Source organism: Callorhinus ursinus, unplaced genomic scaffold (genome assembly GCF_003265705.2).
Source record: "Callorhinus ursinus isolate GAN/ISIS: 27379988/994484 unplaced genomic scaffold, GSC_fseal_2.0 scaffold41, whole genome shotgun sequence".
NCBI lineage: Eukaryota > Metazoa > Chordata > Mammalia > Carnivora > Otariidae > Callorhinus > Callorhinus ursinus.
The window spans coordinates 3890588-3910119 of NW_027397103.1; the positions used below are offsets into that span (position 1 = coordinate 3890588).

Below are 19532 nucleotides of genomic sequence, written 5' to 3' on the forward strand. Positions count from 1 at the left end.
TTTCTAAACTGCATGTTATTAGTTTGATCTTAGAAATTAAAACGCTGCCCTGAGAAATAAGGAGATAATAGTCAATCGTTCATTCAATAAGCATTTAAAGTGTGCCTGGAGGGGCACCTGGGTGGCTCAGTCATTAAGCATCTGCCTTCGGCTGGGGTCATGATCCCAGGGTCCTGGGATCGAGCCCCGCATCGGGCTCCCTGCTCCGCGGGAAGCCTGCGTCTCCCTCTCCCAGTCCCCCTGCTTGTGTTCCCTCTCTTGTTGTGTCTCTGTTAAATAAATAAATAAAATCTTTAAAAAAATAAAGTGTGCCTGGGGACTTGGGGGGAGGGTGGGGAGACCGAGTCCCTGCCCTCCCTCACAGGCCAGTGGTTTCTCAAACACAGCCAGTGGCGGGTGGGGGGCAGAATTTCAAACTCTTCTCTAGTGAGGCATTAATAAGGTGGAGAACAGATGCTTGGACATCTGCTTGTCTTGAATTTCAAGGTTTGTGGCCAGTGGCAGGGGCACCCTTGGAAGGTTAATGTGGGCTTAGCCTCAAGGCACACTGGAATGGGGGCAGGTGGGGCAGAGAACTCCGGAAATAACAATGGCCCCTAACATGGGCAGCTGGCAACGGGGGATGTATTTTCTAAAGCGATAGAGTAAGCCAGGCTAGTTTCAAGCATGAGGGTCATTGTTGTGGCTGCTTTGTTTACATGACCCCATTTAATCCTCACAATGAACTGCTAAGGTGGTTGTCATTATCATCCCCATTTTCTAGATTGCAGCCCACACAGGTTCCGTGACTTGCCTAAGATCACGCAGCTTGTAAACCCACAGAGCTAAAATTCAAACCCAAATCTTATCTCCATGCCCTTCAGCCTCAGCCTGGGTCTTCCCTCAACTGTTGCAATGAAGAGTTGCTTTCAAGACCTGGATTTAGTTTCTGCTCTGCCATTAATCAGCAGTGTGATCTTACGCAAGTTGCTTCCCTTCTCAGTATCTGTTTCCAAGTGTGAAAAACAGAGGGGGGTTGACTCAGATGACAACTAAGCGTCCTTTATAACTCCGGCAGTCTATGTGAGGATAGGGGAAGCCAACAGGAAAAGGAAATGTACGAATGTGATGCAGAGGTGAAGCTTTTTCTCCTCCGAGTCTCAATTTCCTCATCTGTTAAAATGGGAATCAAGACACACCTCACATGGTTGAGTGTGTTAAAAAAGGTAATGTACAAAGAGTACTTAGCACTTGTCCAGGTACATAGTAAGTGCTCCGTAAGCACGAACTCCGACGCATTCCTATTACTCATACGCTGACAAGAGCGCCACCACGCTTGGATTCCTGAAACTTCTGCTTGTGGTAAGGTCAAAGCACCATGTTTGCAGGAAGATGAGTGATCAAGACAGAAGAAAGGGAGTCAAACAAAATTACTGTCTAACAGGAACGTGTGCTGTTGCCCTTTATTGGTTTTACATACGAGTTAGTTTACGAATACTTTCGGGAGCATGTAAGTGTGAAATTGGAAAGCGTCACTCCAAGACTGCCACGAGCCACCGCACTGGCGATATAAAAGGGGGAGGAGGGAACGGGGTGGGCCAGGGAAGGGGGAAAAGGACAGAAGCAGAAAGGAAAGGAAGGTGAACCAAAAGTGTGGAAGGACAAAAAGATACGGGGCTGGGGAGCAAACGGATTTTAAAGTTCAAAGCTCATTCATCCAGATTTATTATTGAACACGCACACTTTTACTCGACTTTTTAAACATGCCCCACCCCCCACCTCTGCTTTTACTCAAGCCATTTTCTCCGTCTGCAATTCCTGTTCCCAGCCACAGACACTGCTCAAGGCCTGCCTCAGCTTTCAGGCCAAGCTTGAATTTTATTTTCTTTCAGAAGAAAGTGTAAAGCACTCATGGTTCATGAGAATGCAGATTTGGGTCAGCGTCGACCTGTCCTGGAATCAAGCTGGGTGAACTGGAGACAAGTTTCTTAATCGTTCTAAACCTCAGTTTCCCGGTCTGTAAACCCCAGACATGTAACAACAAATCCAGAGGGCGCCACAAATAGAGATAATGCACGTGAAGCGCTTAGCCACCTGCTCCACAAATGTCAGCAGCTATTATGCCCTCGTCCCACTTTCTCCACGCCTCAAACGTAGCCCCTGTTCCATGGAACTAGGATGACTGACAAGCCAGGCTGTCCATCCTCAGTGCCCCAGAGGGAAGGAACCATGCTTCCCCCAAAAGAACCTACACTACTACTCAATAAATGTCATGTGGATTGAATGCAGTAACTACGTCAATCCTCAACCTCATGATTATTTACTATTTCAAGTAGAAGATGAAACATCCCGAGCAACGGACTCCAGGTGACCAAATGATCATGGCAAGGTGTGGGATGACACTGAAGTTCCAGTGAAGGAACCTATTCTGCGGCGGGAACCCTCTGCTCCAATGAAAACAAGAACAACCATAAACAACCAACATGTACTGAGGATTTACTATGTCCCAAACGCTACTTGTGAGTGCTTTATCCATAAGAACTCAGTTAATCCATGGAATCAGCAACTCCACAGCAAAAGGGCAACTCTCATCCCCACTTTACAGAGAAGGAAACGGAGCAGGGTGCCCAACTGTCTCAGTGTGCCTGGGTCTGAGATGCTTCCTGCAATGCAAGACTATGAAAGCTAAAACCAGAAAAATCCCAGGCACGCTGGGATGAGTGTGCCCGAACACTGAAGCACACAGACATTAAGTTAATGCCCTGGGTTAAGGAGTGGCCACACCAGGATTATGAATACAAGACCCCCAACACCTCTCTGTTTAGAGCTGGCCATATGAACTTAGGCACATCATTTACCATCTCTGGGCCTCAGCTGTTTTCAACTTCAAAATCAAGGGGTCAAACTAAATCAGGGATGGCAAATAAACGGGCTCCCTTGCCCATGGCAAAGCTAACTGATTAGGCCACTCCTCCCAATCTACCCAACTTGGGCTTCAGAATCTTCCTCAACCCAACGCCCTGGGCCCTCCAACCCATTTGTAGGAGTAGATGCTTAGCATGATCTCTAAAGCTGGCAGCTTTACCTTCATAGTTTGTCAGCGCTAAACTAGCTTCCTGAAATCATTCTGGTCTCTTAGGAGTTGGCAGATTAGCATCCAAGGACAGAGAACAGACAGATGGCAGCAATACTGACAATAGAAGGGACAGTCCCCAGAGCCTGGGCTCTCAGGCCAGTCCTGTGTTACATACCCCTCCAAGCACAGTATGGTGAATGAGAGCAGGGACTCTACAGAAACTGGGCTCAGAATCCTGGATTACCACTTACTAGCTGTGTGACTTTGGGCAAGTTACTTAACCTCTGTTTCTTGATTCCCTTGACTACAAAGTGAGGATTGTAATAGTAACTACCTCAGAGGATCATTATAAGGATTCAGTAAGTTAATATGGGTAAAATGCTTAGCACATAGTAAGTGCTCTATGCATTAATATTAGAATCCTCAAAAGCACGCTCTTGGGTGGATATTATTTAACAGACGAGGAAACTGAGGTTAAGAGAAATTAAGTTGATGGGGCGCCTGGGTGGCTCAGTTGGTTAAGCGACTGCCTTCAGCTCAGGTCATGATCCAGGAGTCCCTGGATCGAGTCCCGCATCGGGCTCCCTGCTCGGCAGAGAGTCTGCTTCTCCCTCTGACCCTCCCCCCTCTCATGTGCTCTCTCTCTCTCATTCTGTCTCAAAAAAAAAAAAAAATCTTAAAAAAAAAAAGAAATTAAGTTGCCGAAAGTCACACAGCAGCTAGTTAACTGAAGCAACAAAGCTGGATTCAAATACTGATTCCAAAGCTTTTGCTTTGCCACACGGCCACTATGCCACACTGCATCTCAGTAAAAACTCAAATACTTATTAAAAGAATCAGTGTTGAAATAAAAGTGATTCTCGACTATCTGTAGGGACTTGCCAACCTGAGGCCACTGTCCTTCCACCTTCAGTACCTGCTTATTCCCTATGGGCACTGCTTTCCTAGAGGGCTCTGGAATATTGCCTACTTTGACACCACACCCACTCACACCGTCGGCAGGCAGACGGGTGATGCCAACAGACAGGGAGCATCTGCTGAGTCTCCAGCTTCGGAAAAACAGGGGAGAGAATCTTTCAGATTTGGATTATTGGTCTTCCTGTATCAGTAAAGTGAATTTTGTTATCTTATAGATCTGTATCTTTCAGAGAATTGAGCAAACACAGATTAGGGAAAATGGGTAAAGGGATTAAGTATCTAGGTACCTATGCTGTTATCTTATCGCGCTCACTCCCTCAGGGATCCTCCTAAACATACATATCTTTGGTCTTAATAATCATAGTTATTCACAAAAATATCTATTCTGGTAAACACTAAAGTTCCTAAAGCTAATATATTTCTCACAATGTTATTATGTCCAAAGAGAGTAAGCTGGTGCCCATGTTTCTAATGCATTCCATCTACTGTTTCCTTTTTAAAAGCAGGAAAGGTGCTCAGCTTTACCCAAGATGGATTTGGGAAGTCTCTAACACAAGTGAGAGAGACCGGAAATTGCTTTCATTCCTGCCTCTCTCCAAAGACTGCAAACTCTGGGTTCGGTTGTTATGCACCTTGCTGGCTGGAGCTGAGCTGGCAGTCTAAAGCGGGTGACATTGAACTGGTGTCCACCAACATCCAGAGAGCAGTCAGCCAGATGCATGATGTCCTGCTCTCCATCTACATTTTTAGAAATCGGTTCAATGGCTCCCACCCCTCCTGCCTTAGAAATGACAAGAAAGGCAGGCAGGAAGAAAGTGAACTGGGGGAGGGAAAAAAAAGACACGTTTTCCTCCAAAGGCTCTCATGTTGCTTATTAGATAAAGTCGGCTCCATCAAGACAGTGCACTCTTTACATTCTAAATGGTTCCTTGGTTTTAGAACTGAGGAACTCCTGGCCCGTGCTGTTTCAGAGGAAAGTAGCCTCTTGGCTAGCAACCGGGACTCTCTCTGCTCCATTACCAAGGGAGTTACCCAGCAGGGGAAGGGTCCTGGCAAATAATAGTGTTTATACCTCTAAAATGTGCTCTCTGACTCTGTAAGAGGCGAGAGCAGATAAAAACAAACTCCCAGGGAAGGGCTGGAGAAAGGTGGAAATGCTGGATGCAATTTTAACAAAGGGGGCTGGGAACAGACTGCACGGTGCAGTGGTTAGGAACCCTGGCTTGGAATCTGAAAGATTTGGGACTCTGCAACTCAGCGTGTGACCTTGGAGAAATTACTGAACCATTTCCTGTGACTAAAGGAATCTGTTTCCTCCTCTGAAAACCAGGAGTAACAACAGTCTTCTCTCCAGGGTTGTCATGAGGCTTGCATGAGACAATACAAGTGAAGAGCACAGCACCTAGGGCTGGCACTCTTATTATTCACCAGTCTGCCTATCTCTGCACATCATTTTACAACAGTGTTATTGGACAACATTTACCAAGTGCTTACTACGACCAGGCACAGTGCTGAGCTCTGGGTTTCATGGGAGAATTAAGTCTTAGAATGACTATGTTAACACATACATCAACAATATAACATAAACAAATTATATTAATATATTGGGAATATTAGTACTCGGATTACAAGGATAATGAGAGAACGCCGGCCGTGAAGGGTTTAGTATAGTGCCTGACATACATAAAGAACTCATGCGAAGGTGGATATTAACATGAAGGGCAAGTCCCATTTGCCCTGGCAACAAGCAGGAAGGTGACAGGGTTAACCTGCAGGGTTTTCCCCTCCCCCATTTCGCCACGTCCTATGCTACCAGCTCTCACATCCCCAGCCAGCTCCTAGCCTCCACCAGGAATTTGGCTCTTCCGAACAACTATGGAAGGGCCCAGCCGCTCAAGAGCTTGAAGGTTAAGGCGATGAAAATACAGAAAACTGGTCAGGCTAGCCATTACCCTAGTGAGTAGCAGCAACCGGAAGGAAGCCCGCTTGGGGCTGTGGGTGTCCGCCGTGCTCTTTCCTATTTAGATGATGGTCACATGGACGCGTTCTCTTTGAGGAAACTCAATTTCTACAATTAAGATTTGAACACTCTTCTGTACAAATGTTACGTTACAATAAAAAAAAAAAATTTAAAAATAGTGACTGCCCTTCTCCAACATCCAAAGCACAGAGCAGCCCTTCTCGATGGGCATGCCACACTCAGGTTGTGAGCACACCAGGTCAATCACCTGTGGCAGTGAGCAGCCTCCTCAGTTTACCCACCAGGGAGCTGTAGAATTACCAGTTTTGTTTTTGTGTTTTTTTTTTTTTTTTTTGGTAAAACTGGAAAGTAGTGCTCTAGAGTACCAAATGACAACATCCTCCTCAAACACACGAGTCTACCTTGTTTTTCCTATCTAAAGTCAAGTTTATTGACTCAGTTTTTAATGAGATTGTTTTATCTTCTCCAGTAAGAGTACACCACATTTATGGGTCAACACTTCTAGACTGCTCTTTACAAAACTGAGAGCCTGTCTTTGACATCATTCCATAGCTTACTCTTCATAACAAGCAAGTATCTAGTAACAAGCCAATACCCCTCCCTCTTTCCTTTCCCCACAATCGCTGGGGGGGGGGGGGAACACCTAAAATAAATTTCAATCATTTATCAAGTCAATGGATATAACACAGACTACATGCTGGTTTTCTCTTTGAAAGTTTATTGTTATTAAAAAAAAAAAAACCTATACTTGTTACATTTTACATTCACCTCTCAGAACATTTAATGATACCAGTTAATGATGATATATAAAAAGCCCACCAGCTGCTTGAAAGGGCTGCAAATTTTTACCATGTACTGGTATTTAATTGGTTTGAACTCTTTGGAAAAATTGGTGTAACATTAAGTACCAAGATTTCAAATTCCCAGATTAGGAACAAGATTTTTAAGTCAGGAGGAAATTTAGTAAAAATTCAAGGCTAAAAGGAAATGTTAATAGAAAAACAAAAATACTGTAAAAATAGGATTCCCCCCACCCCCAAGTTAGGTTAAAAAAAAAAAAAACCCACAACCAACCCCACCCCACCCCCAATATTTCTCTTAGAAAAGTCACCCAATCCTGAACACAGGGTCTCACACACAAATACAAGTAGCTTGATTTGCAGATCAGCTTCTGGGATCTTATACTGGCCCCAGTTCGGAGTTTAACAAAAAAAATTAAGTTAGGTAGTTAGAGATCCATAAATACTGGTATCCAAACGAATGAAAACATCCTGGCTTTGGTATGGCTACAGAAATCTGGAAATTGTTCAAGAGGACACTGGCTTTGGGAGAGGGAGTCAGAGGGTAGGGAAGGCAACATAAAGCCCCCAAGCGGAGGTAAAATAAATATTGGGACACATCCATAGCAAACACTGTGAAGACTGAGGCAGGTGCCTCAAACAAAAAACACATACAGGTTCTTGATCAGAATAACCCAAGTGCAAGTTCTTGATCAGATTAACACATGTACAGGTTCTTCCTAAGAGTTGTCTAGGCCAACCTTTTTCAAAGTATTATCTGCAAGAAACGGTTTGAATTTGGGAATGCACGTGGTACTCTATGGTCTGGTGAGAGAGAAAGACCTTTTGGAATGAGAATGGCCACCTGGGCTAAAAGCCAGCCCCTTGTTAGTCCAGGAATATCAAAATCTGTTTTGTCCACCACAAAAGCACCTCTGACTCCTAACAAGGGGGCTCTGCTACCCCTGGTCACCACAGGGGCCGGCTAGAGGGGTTGAACTGCTGGCTTTTCATCTCTGGGGTGATAAAATAAAAAACTCAGTCTTCTGGGATTAGGAGTACAATTTACTGTGCTGTGTCTCAAGTCTATTCCCCACCTGCCCCCATTCCCACAGTCATGATTACGGATTGTGAGGGTACTGAGGAGAAGGCAGTGATGTGGTCAAGGCCAGAGCACGGCCTCATCACCCTAAAATTTACAGAAGAGAAGAAGCCAAAGTGCCGATTCTCTGGTCTTCAGATGAACAGTTACTTCACAGAAGCACAAAGGTGCCACCAGAGAAGGCAAGGGAAAAAAAAAAAGGCAACTTGTTGCGTTGATGCTGAAATCCCCAGTAGTTATCAACACAAGGCTTTCCAAAAAAAAAAAACACAACAACAAACTTTGGTGTACTGCTAGGACGCCAAGTAAGACAATCGTTCAAAAAAACCCACTCTGATGACTACATACACTATAACTAAATTTCCATCACAGGGCACTAACGGAGAACAGACTGCTATTATGGGACGTCACACACACACCACCACGGGGACAATTACAGCAAGAGAGGCCCTCTCGTAGAGCAAAAGCTGCCAAGAAGAAACAAGAGAGGAAGGCCCTGTTTACTGTGGACTTGGTTCACCCCAGGAATCATCATGGTGGGGGCTGCAGGCAGAGAAGCAGTACAGAACACCCACCCAGGCAACTCTAAATAAAACAAGCATCATTTACTCTCTTATCTAAAGGAGACTCCAACACCGGGGGGGGGGGGGGGGGGGAAGAGAAAAAAAATGGGTTATAAATTAAAACAAAAATCTGTACAAGTCTTGACTCTAAGTCAGTAAGGTTTGGTCTTTGTTGAAGCCAGGACTTACAAGGTGATTCACTTGTTATCACGGCCCCCCAACTTGCTTTGGGGTATATGCGTCAAGAGACGACACGAAGAGAATCACCCGAGACCGAGGGCATGACGTACAAAGATTTCCTAAGATGCATAAAGTGTACTGATTTCCCACAGAGAGGCTAACAGTTGTTGTAACCCCAAATTCTTTACATATCCTATGGTGGCAGCTTAGAAACCACAAATCCCCTCTCCAAGGCTGGAAATGAGGGGCAGGCGGCAGGGAGTGCAGGGAAGGCCATTTCCCCAGGATTCCTTCGGTGAGTGGCAGCCACGGCAGAGCTCCTTTGTCTTCAGCGTGGGCCAGATCTCCTGGGAGGCTGGGGTGACGACAAAGCTCCACGGGCTCGAGAAACAGTCCGTGTGCAGTAACAGCCTCAGCGACAAGAGTGCGCAAGTGGAGTTTTAAGTGAGAGTCTACAGATCACTGATGACTGCCCGGTCAGTCTCCCCTCCCCACCCACAACAGATAACCCAGATAATTGGCCTGAGCCAGGTACCACTTCATTTCCTTAGGGGCAGGGAACAGAAATGAATTAGAAACAAAAACTTCTGAAATGACCCCTTGTTCCAGCTTGAGCTAGAACAAATGCGTCTAAATATACCACTTGCATTAAATAACATTTAAAATGCAGTACCTTCAGCACATTTCGGAGCATGAGATGTCCCCTCCCCCCAACCCCATTTACTTCAGTGCACGTAGCCACCCAGGCAAATTTTTCTGTCGCTCAGCCAGTGGAATGGATGGCATATGCCAGATGTTACACAAGGCATTTATTTCTCAGAGAAGGCTGAGAGCCAGGAGAATTAATCTCCTTCTGCTAGGACCTCTGCCCCAAGCTTCTGGGGAAACAGTGAATTGGGCTCGACAAGGGAAAGAGCTACGTGATCCACTAATCAGATTCAAAACATGAAAATGCAATGTAGAGTGTATCCCTTCCTGGTAGAAAGACCTACAGACAATTAAAAAAAAAAAAAAAAGTCCCTTCAAACTCAAAGGAGGCTTTAAAAAAAAAAAAAAAAAGACAAAGTATAAGCAAAAAAAAAAAAAAAAAAAGAAATGAGTAAATCGAACTCGCAACACTCCCCAAATCAAGAGTTCATGGTGACGGCTGGTCGGAAGAGGTCGAGGCAGGAAGGAGCAACGCAAAGACCGAAGTGGCTGCCACCACAGCGCCTCGCAGAATCCACAACAGCGCTCCCCAGTTTCCAAGGCCAAGGAGCAATTCCCAGGTTAAAAACTTTCTATTGGGAAGAAAACAAAACCAAAAACCACTCCAGAAAAAAGGTCAAGGGAAGAACACTGTAGAAAGTCAAGCCGCTGACCTCCGGCGGATCACAAAGAGCCCGCGCTGAAGCTGGCCCAAGTAGATCCTCATCTTGGTGCTGTCACTTGTCTTCCTCACCCAGATCTGCAGGGGAGAAGGAAAGGGAACAAGATGAAAGCAGCTACAGCGAATACTGAGGAGCAAATCTTCCAGAGCATCAAAACCTCTGCATGAATGAGGTGTGGGCGGACAAGTGGCAACCTCCTCCTGTCAGGCCGTGGGGGCCCACCCACAGGAAACCTCTAGCGTAGAGCAGGCATCAGCCCCGGACCTCCTTTCTCCTTCCTTCCTCCCTCTCACGCACCTCTGATTAAGAAAATGGAAAGCACAGTGATCTCAGGTTCTATTTTTGCCTTGATCTTAGGGACCTTTTTTTTTTTCATTTGGTTTGATTACAGCATTATCAACATTCAAAATACATATATTCATGAATATAAACTTTCAATCAAATTTGGAAATATTTTCCTTGCCCCAAGGGACTTCCATATCATAGTCTTTCACTGCTCTGGTTTCCTGGCAATTAAGGCTAATGGTCATGGCAGAAAAAGAAGGAAAAAATAACAAGGGAAAAAAAAGCCCATGAGTGAGCTAAGGCCCAATTAGGATCATCAGAAGGCTAAATTAGCTTAAGACAGCCCTTCCCTCCTGAGCATATCCTTTTCCCACAGATGGTATCAGATGTCTGACATTTTACAGGGCAGATGCATTCTTGCATAGAATGGAGAATGAACTCTGGCAGCAGGGGGACCGCAAAAGCAGACGAGGGCACTCGGTAAGTGTCATCTCTGTGGCCAGGACTGGGAAAAAGCCACCTCCTCAGTCACCTGATACACTTGAGCTTTTTCATCTTTAGAACCCCATGAAGTACTATCTTCACCCCATTTTATAGAAAAGAACGGCTGAGTCAGCTTGTCCGATGGGAATCCTGGTGCCTGCTCTCAAACCCCTCGCTTGCTCTTGTCCACTAACCCGGCTTTGGCTCTTCTTACCTGTTCTTCATCCGTTTAATTAATGTGCAATCAGATGGGGCCAAAAGCATGATTCTTTTAAGTTCTGCGTCTCACCCACATATGCAAGTAGGAGTCTACAGACCTATCTTCTCCCTCCCCCATTCAGTTTTCAGGTTTTAAAAGTGTTTGTTCTCAGTCTCAATTCCTTTAATGTGATTGTTTAGCAACAGAGAGACTTTAAAGTCAAATACACTGGTTTAAAATTAAAGACCTCACATGAAGCTGAACCTCTAAGGACCTTGCAGCAGCACTTTATTTTTCTTAAGATTTTATTTATTTGATAGAGAGAGAGACAGCAAGAGAGGGAACACAAGCAGGGGGAGTGGGAGAGGGAAAAGCAGGCTTCCCGTGGAGCAGGGAGCCTGATGCAGGGTTCGATCCCAGGACCCTGGGATCATGACCTGAGCTGAAGGCAGATGCTTAACGACTGAGCCACCCAGGCACCCCTGCAGAAGCACTTTAAACTGAAAAATGACTCTAAGAGTGGCTGAAGTGGGGAGTCACCAACAGCCTCAGACTCACCCAACAAATGTGCCTGGAGTCAGGCTGTGCCAAGGCCAACTAGCTCCAGTGTCACTTAGGATTTGACCTGAAAAACCAGCTAAACTCCTCCCAAGAAGTGAGAAATGTTTTCCCATCACCAGAGTTGCATGCCTCTGATGTACTGAGGCTTCTCCCCTCCAGGTGAAATGTCTCAGTGTCACTATTTTCTTGTCAGACCTCCTTGACACTCTAGTATGTCAAAGGATGACAATCTTCAACAGAGAGAAAAAATGTAACTTGCATTTCTATTTTTCCTGAAAAATCTTAAGGTGTCACCAAGGAGGATGAGGCGCTGGTTGTGAAGTTAGGTTTGGGTCCTAGGAGACCACATGGCCAGACACGAGGGCTCTGCTGTGAAGTCACAACACCTCTTGCTGAAAAACAGCAGGTCTCTCCATCAGATCCCCTGTTCTGGTTCTGACTTGGCTTGGGGTGACTCACAGACCCCAAGTCCAGAGAGAAAGGACATTCATTTATCTGGAAGGCTCTCCCTAACTTCTGAGTAAACAATCATTTCGCAAACTAGTCACATTTGAGGGCATTTTCAATTCAGGAAGCTAGGAGAATGGAAGAGGCTTAAGTTATTTCATAATCCAGTTTCATTAGATTTACTGTGCAATGGCACAAATAAGTTACAGAGGGTAGACACATAAAAATCAATTTCTTTGCAGACATTTGTGGACTGATAAAAGATCAAGCCAATCGAGCTATTAAAGTTTTAAACTTTTTTAAAACTACTAACAATACAAGTTACACATTGCTGACATTCCCCCTAATGAAGGGCCCGTCGGAGAACTCACTTGCCAGTCATCCTATCCTGGAGCATAACCCTCCGAGCTGCCTTTAGAACCAGTCGCTATCCTACAGGAGAGACTCAAGGAAACCAATACCTGAGGGCCAGAGCCTGGCAGCTCACTGCTGAGAGGCACAACAGGACGTGTCACATTATAAAGACAGTAGGCAAGGAGCAGCGTGTGGCTCAGATCCGGCCAGCATCCATTTACTGAGCACGTACTGTGTGCCAGACCCTGGGCCAGGTGCCTCATTAAATCCCCACAGCACAAAACAAATCTCTTAGTACAGACGAAAGCTCTAGAGAAATAACAAAGATGGAGTATGCTCCACAAACAAGTTCCATGGCCGGTACACAGGTACCTTATAAAGCAGCAGGATTTGAACACACAGATATCACACAGACTTGCCTTCTGTTCTTTCCTGTAGTCTCCCTCAGTCATTCCCAACTCAATTGCTGTATGTGGAGTTCACCAATACCACCAGGAATATATAAATCCACATTAAGTTGTTAGTCAAGCAAAGTAAGGGATTTTTGGAGATCTTTTGTCTCCATGCAATTTCTGCCGGGAAGTGCTAACTGAGATCCTAACCCACATAGGACACACGATTCCATGGTACGTTCTTGGTGGCACCTGCACTGCAGGTTTGTCACACTTTGCTCTCCTGAGCAGGGAGGAAGTTCGGCCCCTACCTCATTGGCTCCGACAGAGCTGATCACACAGCTCAGCTTCTGGTTGTCCTTTGACTCCAGATAGATGGCCTGGCTCTTGTGGTACCTGTCAAAAAAACAAGACACAAGTTTATATATGTTTTTAGCCACTTTATCAAGGTAAGACTGATATGTAAAAAAAAAAAAAAAAAAAAAAAAAAAAAAAGAAAATTTATAAATGTTTTTAGCAACTTTAAAAAAAAAAAAAAAATATATAAAAAAAAAAAAAAAAAGCCATACATATTTACTGTTTATAACTCGATGAGTCTGGGGTAAGTATATACACCCGTGAAATCATCACCACCATGAACACATCCATCTGCTCCCAAAGTCTCCTCCTGCCCTCTTCATCAGAATTATTTGTTTTTTCTTTTGTAGGAAGAACACTTCGCATAAGGGCTATGCTCTTAACAAATTTTAAGTCAATAATACAGTATTATTAAAGGCACCAGTTTTTAAAAAGAAAGGAAAAAGGGGAAGAAAGGAAAACACCACAAAGAATATGATTGAAGGAGTCTTAATTTACATTTGAGGAAGAGTCTGGATTTCAAGTTTAATTTGAAGGCTCCACCCTTCAATTAGATGAGATGACCTCCTAATCTAAAACTTATATTCCTTGGTCCTTCTACAGAGGGAAAAGGGAGGTGGGGGAAAGGCTGGGAAGCGAACTCCATGCTTACTTTTTATTTGGACTATACACCCCAATTCAATCAAAAAGTAAATTATAATTTTTCAAAATAAAACCTGTTCCCACTTTCCACGTATCCCCAAACACTGAAGAAGCTTGGGCGGACAAAATAAATAGCAGGGTTTGAACAACCGATCTATTATTTATTTTCAATATGTCCAAATTAAGTCATCCACAAGATGGCAGGCCAAATTCAACTCTTTCTTTGGTCACTCATTCAGCAAATACTCATTAATCACTGTGCAGCACTGAGGATGCTGGAGGTTGGAGGTGGACAGTGAACAGGACCACAAGGTCCCTGCAATCACATAGCTTCAAATACAGTGGCCGTGAAGAATACTGAGTAATCACAACTAGCAAGCACTAACCATGCGAGGTTTGGAGGGTCAGGGTGTGCACCCCAGGGGGTCTGATTTGACCTGGTCAGTTGGGAGAGCTGCCTTACATGGAGCAGACCAGACACTCCATTTCAGCCCCAGTATCCATCCTCTTGGCCTGTAGCACAGGACCACCTTCAACTTCTCCAAGTTCAGAGGTAAGGCTGAGGATGAAAGTGAGGAAGCCAGGGCCAAAGCCCAAATGAGACAAGAGCAGCTCCACAGGAAGAAGGAGCAGCTGGTGGGCTACAAGAGCTGGAAACACAAGCCGAGCCTTTGCTGGAAGCCCTGGCCGGGGCCAGCCCCAGTCAGGCAGGAACATAACCTCTGCTTCATTCTGGCTGCACAGATCTGGCTAAAGCAGACACACTAACTCCTGCAAATTCTACCAAAATGCATCTCCCAGCAAAGTACGGCATGTTATCATTATTTCGGGGGGCGGGGGGGTGGGGAGGCAGACTATTTCACTGGTATAATAAATAATCTACTGCCAGGATATCACAGTAAAGAGATGTACTTCACTCCCACAATGAGCTTTTTCCAATCTAGGTTCTAAGCACTCTTTAACCTGCTACTTAGGAGCTGAAAACTCAGGTTTCCAACTCAATTTACTTCCTGAAAACACTGTTAAAAGAAATTGAATCATAAATGCAATTAGAACAGCGAGATTGGTTTAGACTCAGCTTTAAAGCTGCTTTTGGCCAGAGATCAGTTGGTAAACTGGGTCAGGGGACCTTCATTATGCTAAATATGTAATATCACAAGGTCTGAAGTATACAGTGCATGAGGAAAGGCTGAATTAGTTCACAGCGTGACTCAAAGATTCCCGTTGCCCTCCCACACCTAAGCCAACTTTCCTATGTAAATAGTAACATCTTGAGTGATGGTTAGAGTAAAATTACAGAGCGGGAGAACATTCGAAGTTATTCTATGGGGACTGTGAGTTATTAAATAATGAGATAAAGACACAAAGCATCCACCTAGCTTCAAGTCATTCTGATACTATTTCCTAAATACTTTAATAAAAAAAGGTCACAGTGTGGTGAAGGAGTATGTTACTAGTGTAGAAACATGCTCAATATACTGCAAGTGGAGGGGGGAAATCTATGTCCATTACATTCCTGTGCTTGTAAAAAAAAACACATGTTATATGTGTATCACACACACACAGAAAAAGTTGGGTAAAGTTATGTAGTTAAGATGTATAATAAAATGTGTATTACAACTTTCTAGAAATATGAAATGTAAATTAAGAATGGTATTCTTTTCATTGCATGGCTTTCTTTTTTCTGAAATAAGGTTATTACTCATTAAAAATTAAATAAGTCACGGTTTTGGAAAAAGCTAAATAACAAAGATGGGTAAAAACAAAACTTGATGTTAAAATTAACATCTTAATGTCTTCAAGGACAACAGCTAACTCTGGGAGACTAGTCAAACAATTCTCATGAGATGTGCTGCATTTTCCTTCAGATGTGTGCAGAACCCAAACCCTAACACCTCTGACTGGCTTGAAAATGAATACCAGAAGTAACAATAAGATCTGGCCTATTACCACCCCACCTCCCCCGGAGGTGGTCTGGCCACCTCCCAAATCTGCCTGCTTTGGGGTAACCAAATGGTGGTGGCTTGGAATGTCCACCACTGGTCACTATCTGCTCCACAGCAGAGCTGGCCTGCGTGTTTCCCAAAACAACCCACTTCCAAGCCAACAGAATCTCAGATCCTCCTGAACCAGATTCTCATACACACAGTCTTGGGGAACTGTTATCCCTGGATATCAAATCTATTCAACTATCTGAATTCTCTGGGGAAAAAAAAAATCCTCAGAAATTAGCATTCATATTTCCAAGACGAAACTAAAAAGTATAGGATAACCTTAACATACAAATTTACTTTTTAATTTTTAAAGACTAATAAAAGAGGGGGAGAGAATTCAAAATATAGACATAAAAACTGTTAAAAACTGTTAAAAAGCAAGAGAGCTAAAAATGTACATTATCATTTTTTTGCCAAGTAACCCATTTTATAAGCTGCAACTCATCTCAGATGAAAAAAATACTTTAAATAGCCTCAGAGAACAAGCCCCAAAGTCAAACTGACTTGACTTTACTACTAATGGGACCTCCTGACCCGGGAATCCCAATAAATGAGCTCTTAGAGCTTTGCTTCTACTATTAAACCCAATGAACTAGAATCAACAGTACTATTATGGAAGAAGGCAATTTCTTCAAAAGGTGGGTCAAAAAGGAGGGGGTAGAATTAATTTAATTTTGTATCCTATTGGGAATCCTGATATTAACGTTTCATTTCCCAAAAAAAAAAAAAAAAAAAAAACTGAATTACCATGTTAAGCTCTGGAACCTCAAGGAGTCCCAATGCCAATTGTAAATATTCACCGTCTTAACAGCCTTTGTCAGTCGGAGGCTGGGGGGCGGGGAGGACTTCATTCCTGATTCACATTAGCAGCCCGAGAAAGTGAGGAGAGATAAACCAGCCTGCCGGCACCATTAGTTAGTTATTTTAAAATATCAGCTACTTCCGTGGTACTTTTAAGAAGGGTCATTAGTCCAAATCAAAATGTGAGGAAAACTTACAGCAGGACATAAAATGCCTTAAAAGCACTACCAGACCAAGGCAAAGTGAAGATGCTTATCTTTCAAAATGAAATGTAGCTTGGTAAGTGTTCATGCCAAGATGGGAAGCCTGAATCACACTCATTTTGCTGAAGTCATTTAAAACTCAATGAAACATGTTTTGCCAGAAGTACCGTTGCACCCAAATATTCCATACCACTGGAGAGACCATAAAGTGGTTCACTTGACCTCTCAGCCACAGGCCGTGATTGGCGAAAAAGAAGGAAGAATGAAAGCCTCCCAGCTGACAGGACACAAAGGCTAAACATCAAGTTGAGCCTGGTGAGAGATGAGGCCAGCTATGCACTGGTCAGAGCGTGAGCCAGGAACCCACGAACACCTTCCAAATGTGGCAGGGAAAGGAGGGAAACACCTTCCCACAAAGGTGTCATCAACTATGACTGCCAAGGCTAAAAGGAAAAACACAGAATACAGATGAAAAGAACAGTCTCCATATTCAACAACACGCAACTTGAAATTCATTGAAAAAGGAAAATGCTCCCAGAGACCTTCTTTTCAAAATTTCTGCAGCCCCTATGAGAAAGACAGCGAAATTCACTCAAAATGCTCAGGAGGTCTAGCAGAGCAAAAGTGACCACTCTATTTATGTTATGAAACACCAGGCACCGTAGATCCCTTCTTTGGAAAAACAAGAATTTTCTCTTACTGCATTTTCACCCTCAAGACAAGTCTCATAAAGTCTAAAAATTAAGCCTCAGAAAGAAGATCTGAAGCAACACAATTACAAAATGAACACCATTTGAAATATCACACAGCTTTAAGACTCACAGATCCGTAAAAATGTTAGTGATAAATCTCATCATTTTTGAAGACGGTTCTTATGTGTGGGCTTGATCTTTAAGGGTTATTTGGTTTTCACTATTAGAAACATTTTTCATCTTATTTTGCCCCTCAGTGTGTTGAGCTGTTAGGGCCTGCCACCTAGTGGCGATATGCTTTGAGAAGCAATGTCAGGATACACTAACTAGTCTTTTTGAAGAAAACTAAATAGTCAAATGAGAGGGGCAGAAGTCACTAAGATCAGGCTCATAGAGGCGGCCTTCACCATCGACTGAGTAATTAACTCACTAATCTAATATTTTGGTGGAACGGACTTATTTTGGGCATGACTAGATTTCTAAGCATTTCTGCCAACTTCAGAAGGATAATAGTTTAAGGTAATCAACTAACAATCTTGGGGTTTTTCTTCTTTAGCAAAGCTCAAACAATTCAAAATAACTATTACTCTAATTTTGGAACTTTGGGTTGATATATTGAAACTCAAAACATCATTAAAAATGACAGCCATCATAAATGATAATTACAGAGAACATACAGTAACCCCAGATAAACATTCTCCATACAAACAAGTGGAAATTCAGAATGCAAATGTGTCCACCAAGACTTAAACTGAGTATGCCTGCATATGGACAATGAATAAAGGAATATGTCAGAATTAAAGGAACTGTAACAAGGAGGTAGGATCTAGATGGCTTAACACCTAGCAGAATCCGGGGCTACAGAGCAGATAGTAATGTTTATTGAATGAACAAGTGAATGAGTTTGCAAGTTCTCTCACACTGCTTTACAATTTCCTTGCTGATGGAAAACACTGGTGGTCTGACAATTTTAAACTGTCTTTATTCTCAAATATTTCTGGCATGTTAAAAAACTAATTTAACATACCTATATACTCCCATGCAGCTCAGAAATAAAATTACGCAGGTAGCAGTTAAAAACCAAAAAAAACTGTCTTTAGTATAAACTGGTAATGTCTGAGGATTCAATTCCCCCCAAGTATGTTTCCTGGAACACTCATATAGCAGGACGATGCATGCAAAAAGGGCACCCTGGGTCAAATAAGTAATACTTGATAACATCTCAGAAATTTGCAGCGCACATGAGGGTATCAGAGAACCAAAGAGCACCTAGAGCGAAGAAACCCTTTAACTAACATGGTCATCCCCCAGACTCATCTGACCACAAATTGCTTTTTTGCACAGAACACCTATTCATTCTGGTGCACAAGGGCAGAGTTAAGAGAAGGCAGAAAGGGACATAAGCCCTGGCCTCAGTCTACAGGGGCAGCCCCAAAGACAGAAGCCTGCAAATTCTAGTATGATGCCAGCAGCACAGACAGAGGAGGGGGGCTCCCATAGGAACATGTTTTCAGGAAACACTGCCTTCGGAGATCGAATGAGCAGTATGGATCAAACGACTCCTGACACATTTTTTGTTGTTGTTGTTGTTGTTTTAAACCAAGCTTTACACCCAACATGGGGCTCAAACTCCTGACCCTGAGAGCAACAGTCGCATGCTCCACTGACTGAGCCAGCCAGGCGCCCCGGTGCTAATGCAAACTTTGAAATGTTATTCCACTTCAGTACGATGTAAGCTAAGCAGCGGCCGTGCTCGGGAACAATGAGATAGAGCCCCAGCCCTCTTTCATGGGTTCTTTGGAGACTCTTAACGAATAATCTGTTTTTCCGCAACATACCATCTTTTATCATAGTACAGTTTCCCGTCTTCTATCCGAGCTTCAAACCTCTGGGCTGGAGACTCTGCCGGTGTGGCAGGCAAGTGTTCAGGAGAGGACGGGGATGCTGGCGGAACCAAAGATATGTCAATGACTAAGCGTGTAACAAGCACATGGGTCTGACAACTAACATGCTTGAACTGAGATGCTATTAAAAGGTGGTACTAATCATGATCACTAAGTCCTTAGGGGTGTAAAAATGAGAATTCAACAAAATTCAAAAAAATATTTCGCCTAACTTGCTCCTCAATGCAGCCCTGTGAGGTAGGCAAGGCAAAGGTTACCCTCACTGAACAG

At 43.6% G+C, this 19532-nt stretch overlaps 1 protein-coding gene across 7 annotated transcripts in view; it reads right to left on the bottom strand.

Moving 5' to 3' along the window:
• Positions 1 to 19532, bottom strand: part of SUDS3 (SDS3 homolog, SIN3A corepressor complex component) — a 169630-nt gene that overhangs the window by 128575 nt on the left and 21523 nt on the right. For 6 of the 7 annotated variants that reach the window (XM_073881045.1, XM_025889406.2, XM_073881047.1 and 3 more), the window contains 3 exons: positions 19197 to 19302; positions 12981 to 13065; positions 9940 to 10025 (listed from right to left, as the gene is read on the bottom strand). In XM_073881045.1, coding sequence (XP_073737146.1) covers positions 9940 to 10025; positions 12981 to 13065; positions 19197 to 19302 — 277 coding nt within the window. Of the gene's footprint in view, positions 1 to 6655; positions 10026 to 12980; positions 13066 to 19196; positions 19303 to 19532 lie in introns of those variants that run through there. The other variant, XM_025889407.2, reaches the window with a different exon arrangement.